Below are 7,368 nucleotides of genomic sequence, written 5' to 3'. Positions count from 1 at the left end.
TGATATGAGATATCTAACTATAAAATTAGAAATAACGTTTTTTGAAAATAATTTAGTGATAACAAAATATTTTTACATATTAATTAGTGTATGTTAAGTTATACAAAATCCTTACTTTCTATGAATGTCTCACTGAGGTTGGTTTTATGTGAAATTAATAACCAAATGCAACTTAATTATTTTGGAAGCAAGGGGTTTCGTCCAAAAAAACAAATGCAACTTATTTTATCAATTTTCGCTATTTAGTATATTTATGCTCTTTCAAGAGTTGTTATGCTCTTTAGTATATTTTCAATTCTCGCTATTTAGTATATTTTATCAATTTTCGCTATGCTCTTTCAAGAGTTGTTATGCCTTCTGTAGGTCAGTGCATGTTCCAGGGGGAAGAAACACAAATAGAAAACATGGCCTGCTTGTAATACGTGATAATGGTAATTCCTTCAGAATAATTCATGCGTTAATTACCAACTCTTATCCAACTTGCTATCTTTAGATTTATTTGTTATTCATTATGTGATTCACTGTTTTCTTCCATCCTTTCAGAGTGGAAAAGATGAATATCCCAGCACAGTGATAAGACCAGTCTAGACATAGAGAGGCATCTTAATTAGGGATATAAGGATCCTCTGCCAGGGTCTCTCTACCAGGATTGTACCAGACTTTTGATCTTGGCCATTGAAAGGATCCAATGGTCATCACAACACCATATTTTCAAGGCCCACTTACCATAATTTTAAAACCCACCTTTATTTATCTTTTCACATCAAACGTACAATACAAAATACAAAATACAGTACAACCGTGTTTCATATGTTTGGCTTCCCTGGTCGATCACCATTTTCCCCTTCCATCGCTTCTCTGTCTCACTCTCTAATCTCAACTTCTGTCCCCTTCATCTCGTCTCCCAGATCTAAGAATTTGAAAGTTTTGGGTATTCTCTCAAGCTTTCATCTCCTCTCTGTTCACCGTCCATAGAGGCATGATTTTAAAACCCAACTGCCATTTTTTTTTTGTTATTTGGTTAATGGGTTGCCTAATGTTTATATGATTTTGATTGTTGAGAGTAATTTTGTAACCTGAATCCAATTTTTCTTGTAGTAGGTTTTGTTGAATCATTTTTTTTTCTCATATTTATTTGATTATTTATCCTCTTTCCTCTCCCAAAATTTATTTTTGGAATTCCGATGCATAGAAGCAATGTGTTAAACAATAGAAGCAAGCATCTGATTAATCTATTTCAATATTTATTTATTTTCGTTAATTTTAGGTAGTTAATGCATTAGTATCCACCGAGTGCAATTGAAAATTTTATTCTTAAGTACTCTTTCACTGTCTTATGTAGAATTTGGGATGTGAGATATTTTTACTTAATTGTGACTATTGTGAAATTACATGTTTTTGTCTATTATGACTTATATATTGAGCTTTTTGAGAAATTTGTATCCTTTGCAATTGGCCTCATGTTCTAATATTGTTTATGCAGTTTATGAATGGATTTTCTTTCAAGAAGATGTGAAACTACTACCATGGAATTATGCTGTTCAGAGATGGCTATTTCAATACCATATATGAAGAGTGCTAAATTTTTTAAGATCCTGTGGATGGCTATTGTTTTAGTTGTTTATACGTGGATGAAACTCAAGTATGAGATTTTTTGTACTTGTAACATGTAAAAGAAATGATGAATTACAGTATATATGTATTTTCCAAAATTTGTGTTCTGTTAGTTCTCTTCAAAGTGAACCTTAAATTTAAATCCACTACTCTTCAAAAAAGGGTTGTCCATACCAAATACACTTTCCAATTCTTGTACATCAACATATGTAGATGGAATTCAAGTTTGAGACTTTTTGTATAAAAAGAGAGACTAGATTGAAAAACATCAACAAAGTTAAACAAATTCAAGAAAGTTCAGTGAGATGCCAAGCTACTAAACTGAAATTGGTCATATTATCACAAGTTTAAGAATTCCAGGTAGAACACAAAATGTGAAGCCAACTGAAACAGATTTCCAATAACCAATTCTACAAGGTGATATGCTTTGATACAAGGTGTTGCTCTGAATGGGTATTAAGGTTGCTACTCTGAAGGATGCACAAATGAAACAACCAGTTCTATACAAAATCACATTCCAACCATGGCCCTCCAAGATATAATCTACTGCTCAAGCCAAACAGTATTAAAGACAACAACCCTGCATCATAATAAATAATAATAATCAGTTTTTTTTTTTTAAGAAAAAATCCTTTAATACATAATTAGGATACTCTAAAATTAAAATTAATGCAGCTGAAACAGGTAAAAATTTTGCTTAATTGACACTCAAAGTTCAACTCGACTTACAGTGGAGTAGACAAGCAAAAGAATTTAATAAGAACTTGAAGGCATTGGTCCTTCATCAGTTGCATTCAAATCTAAATCCTACAAAATATTTGTTGGAAAAGTTATGAAATTGTAGGCAAAAAAATATATCTCACACTTAACCAAATAATATAAAGTATTTGAAATACATCTTAACACATACTTGACTAGAAGGAATGTCATTCGAAGCTTGCAAATTGTGATATGCAAAGGCATATGCAGTGGGGTTAGTTTGAAGTAATGCTTGAAAGGTAGTACATTGAGGTTCTTCATTTGCCATCCATGGTATTGAATTATGCATGTCATACTCCTGTGACTATGGAAAATAACATAAAGAACCATTATCGACATCATAAAGATACAAATATACATAATAAATTCATAAGCACTCACCAAATTTGTAGGGTAAAATGGTGGATGACATTGGCTAGAAGGTAATGGAGGAGTAGGAACATAATTTTCTGCTGTAGATTTCTGTTTACAACTAAGTGATTCCTGTATAATATAATGAACATAATTATATACAATTGCAAGCATTTCTTATAACAATCATGACTATATAACTGTCATGACTAGTGTATATATAATAGTCATGACTAGTGTGTGTGTGTGTGTGTGTATATATATATATATATGTAGACTGTATTTTCTTTTTAAAGCACAACTTTACCTTTGACAAAAGAGAGGTTGATGTTCGTTTCTTTTTAGCTAAAGCTTTCTCTAATGCACTTTTGATTCGTCTTCTTCCTCGACAAGTCTCTCTTTTCTTTACTCCTTTTGCTCGGACAACATTTACATCATCCAAACAATGAACACCATGAGCATTGATAATGGGAGAAGAGCCTTCATTTTTATCTTGCACTTGACCATCAATTTTTAAACTTAGCACGTCTTCAATCATCTTGCTCAAATTGTGTGCATAACTAAGGGCCATACTATATGCATCTTCATTTTCGGCAGCCCTAGATGATATCCTTGTAAATGTGTGACACAAAGATCTATATCGAGAAGTTTGTTGCAACTTAGCATCCGCTTGAATGTCCTTCCCATGCATATCTTGTACACTTTCAGCTCTTGCCTTTCGTGTCCATCTTTTAAGAATATACTGACTAGGAATCTCTAGAATGCCCATGACCTCTCGAAGGATTTTTATGGCGTGACTGCACAAAATACCTTTCATCTCAAATGATCTACAACTACAAGAGATGTTTGAATCTCTTTTCCTCTTTACTTGTCGTTCTCTAAAGCCACCATAAGGTGAAAAAACTGTATACACAATATCTTCACCATGATTATCAATGTTTTTTATTTGTAAATCAAGAGACTCTCCATACTGCTTTTGAAATTCCTCAAATATTGATTTGGTATAAGTATCACCTGCTTGTTTAACCATCATAGCAGGAACTCTCACTTGTGGATTTTTATAACACAACTCATACTCAGCTTGGTACTCTTTATACCTTTTATCATTAAGCACCCTGTCAAAATGCATGAAAAATTGCAGCAAATTATGGTCTGAGTTCAAGTACTCTTTTATGCTAGCATTAAAGCACTCACTAAGTTGGGTGGTTTTTGCTCCTCCTGACCATGCCCACTTCACATATGTCATAGCCCATTTTTTCCTCACCTCATATATGCTTTTCAACCATGGGTTATCAAACACTTTGTACTCCTCAAGAATTGCATCCCAAGTAGCTTGAAATTCATCCTCCTCTTCATATTCATTCATAAGCTTTATAAGGATGTTTCTCACCCCATTGGAACCCTTGAATTTTAAATGCTTGATGGCATTTTGCATTATATGCCATGTGCAAAGCCTATGGTATGTGTCTGGCATCACAATTGGAATAGCTTTTGCCATTGCAGGATCTTGATCTGTGAAAATGGTTTTTGGAGCCTTCTTGGACATTGCCTCCAAAAATGTTTCAAATAGCCAAATAAAAGAATCAACAGTTTCATCATACATCAATGCTGCCCCAAAAACTACAATCTCTCGATGGTGATTCAGTCCAACAAACACACCAAATGGGCGGCCTGCTCGGTTAGTTTTATAGGTTGTATCAAATGAAACAACATCACCGAAATGGCCATAGTCAATTATCATTCTAGCATCTGCCCAGAAAATATTAGTTATTAACTCCTCACTGTCCAATTGTACAGCATAAAAAAATGATGGATTTTCAAGTGTCTGATTTTGAAAATATTTCAACAAGCTGCCTGCTTCACCATATGCCAATTTGCTCTGCCTCTTTGATCGAAGATAGTTCTTTTGATCTATTTTTGTATACCCTAGAGACTCTCTTCCTCCAGCTTGCCTGCCCATTAACTCATATGTAGAACGAAGCGAGATCCCAGATTCTTCTGCTAAATCTACTTGAATAGCTTGTGAGCCATGTAATTTTCGTTGAGATGGTAGCATGTGTGCACACTCTGGTTTTACAAGAGGATGGTTGTGTTGCTCAACAAAATGATGTACAAAATACTTACCATTTGATCTATTGAACTTGATAACCATTTGAGCACCGCACCCTGTCCTTGTCTCTGCTCTTGGGTTTTTAACCATGTGATCCCGCTTATCTTTAGATCGAAAACCCTCCTTCCAACAAAAATAAACTCTTGAAGTGACTTCACCTGTTGTTTTATTCTTGTTTTGGTTGTCTTTCCTTATGGAAAACCCTATTTTCCTCCCATAGTCATTATAAAAATTATAGGCTGTTTCTTGAGAATCGAACTCCATTCCACATCTTGGTTTCCAATCTAAATCACATAAATCATCATCTCCATCAATGTTGTCAGTGGTCATTGAATTACTCATTTCAATTGAGATATCAAATAGTAGTATCTGCATTATAGAAAAACATGTATTGTGGATAGAACAACATATAAAAGAAAAGCCAGCAAGTATGAGAGCATAACAACTAAACATTACAAATAAAAGAACTCCAAGAAGCAAGTCACGACCTTGAAACATGAAAACTTCTTCTTCTTTTTTTGGTCGAAACAATAAAAATGCATTCCTAAGATCTTTTATGACTTGTTGTATTGTAATAATTACAAACATGTATATATCCTTCAATTTGCTTTCTTGCCTATATTCTTTTACTAGGAATTCTAAGAAACTATACATAAAAAAAGTAACCCTTCTAAGAAAAAACCAAAAAACCAAAAAACCAAAATCAAAATCAAAATCGAATTCATAGTCTCATCATAACTATCTCACTTAGATTTGTATTCTATTTCTTAGATATCAAAGAGGATAAATCATATTGAGAGACACATATAAGTTACAATAAAGAAAAAAAAGAAAGATATTCCTAGCATCCAAACACATATTCTAATAGAAAGAATTCATTGATTTATGATTGCAACCCATGTAGAAGAAATAAAACAGAGACATACCTCAAAAAGATCCAATAAAAAAATAAATAAATTTAGAGTTGAAGAGAAAAAGGAATTATGCACTAGTTGAAGACTTAGTAGAGAAGCACTTGAAGCTTTGATGTCATTGGTTCGTACAGAGGAAAAAGTGAGAAGCCAAACGCGGGAAGCCAAACGCGGGAAGCCAAAACACCAATGAAACACGGTTGTACTGTATTTTGTATTTTGTATTGTACGTTTGATGTGAAAAGATAAATAAAGGTGGGTTTTAAAATTATGGTAAGTGGGCCTTGAAAATATGGTGTTGTGATGACCATTGGATCCTTTCAATGGCCAAGATCAAAAACCTGGTACAAACCTGGTAGAGAGACCCTGGCAGAGGATCCTTATCCCTTAATTAGCAACTCCTTGTAGCTGATGTTCAGGCAAGAACTTTGTGCTTTCATTGTTGTAAAGTATGTAGAAGTAGAAGTAGAAGTACTATTGAGATGATGCAGGATATCAAAGTTCCTTAATTGGTGTTGATGTTTCGGTAAACACTTAATTGTGTGATCTTCCATGTTGCCAAAATATGTGTTAGTACGTAGCTTTGACCTTGTATTTACCAAATTTGGTTTTATTCAAATTTGAACCTTTGCTGAACTTCATTTATTAGATTTTGATACTGACGTACATTAGTACTATAACATATTATTTGAGTGATCAAATTTGTTTAATCTAGTACTATTGATTATATATAGAATGAGTTTGTCTATGATATATATGAACATCGAATGACCTAAACATAAATTTAAGTGTGGAAAAATTTATACTCCAAGTAGGAAAATAAATGTACATGTCGAGTTTGAATGGATAAAAATATATTTGTATGTTATATGCATTATTCATATGATAGAATTTTCCATATCCAATTCTCTAATAGCCTAACAACTTGTCAGTCCTACCAACCCTGCAAACAACCAGTCACAGTGTCACCATATATTTGTGTTATCTACAAGTTTATAAAAGCTACACCACAGCTGTTCAAACACATGCAATTAATGGCTGAGAGTTGAGATAGAGATGGAACAATTTGCTTGAATAGGGACCGGAGTAGTATGTAAGAATCGGGACGAGTTGGTAGATGTTGTATCACACTATCACGTGGTATAATTAATGTATATATAGGTGGATAACAAGTTTGTACTTGTAAAAATGTATATTGTAATAATAACATCTACTCATATCACAATACGTAATTAAATTAATTACAATACATGATGGTGTTATAATTATACACAATAATTTCTCACAAATATTAAATTTAATTTTTTTTATTGATGATACTAAATAAGAAAATTAAAGATCGTAGTTTTTTCTTTTTCCTGTTGGTGCGTGAGGAAAAGATTGTCGTGGCCACCGACAATGCCAATAACAAAGCAAATAAGTTCATGATGGCTGATTTGACGATAAACGTCGCTACTTGGCCGTTAAACCTCAATTCAACTTCTTAATTGAGGACACGACTCAGTGGCCGAAATAACAATGCATTACGTAAGCGATGAGAAAAACTTTCTTACAATGGAATCTCTATGTGTACCTGTCTCATCACGATTTCACGAAAGATGTATATACCTGTAATAATTATTA

General features: G+C 33.3%; 1 protein-coding gene across 1 annotated transcript; it reads right to left on the bottom strand.

Moving 5' to 3' along the window:
• Positions 1–2,367: 2,367 nt before the first annotated feature.
• On the bottom strand, positions 2,368–5,164 carry LOC147284171 (protein FAR1-RELATED SEQUENCE 5-like). Its single transcript, XM_086245659.1, has 4 exons — positions 3,032–5,164; positions 2,755–2,856; positions 2,525–2,677; positions 2,368–2,421 (listed from the first exon to the last, which is right to left on the bottom strand). The coding sequence occupies exons 1-4, from the start codon at positions 5,162–5,164 to the stop codon at positions 2,368–2,370; spliced, it is 2,442 nt and encodes an 813-aa protein (XP_086101785.1).
• Positions 5,165–7,368: the final 2,204 nt, after the last annotated feature.

This window comes from Dryas octopetala, chromosome 5, assembly GCF_963921425.1.
Source record: "Dryas octopetala chromosome 5, drDryOcto1.1, whole genome shotgun sequence".
Classification (NCBI taxonomy): Eukaryota; Viridiplantae; Streptophyta; class Magnoliopsida; order Rosales; family Rosaceae; genus Dryas; species Dryas octopetala.
This window is presented reverse-complemented; position numbering and strand designations above follow the sequence as displayed.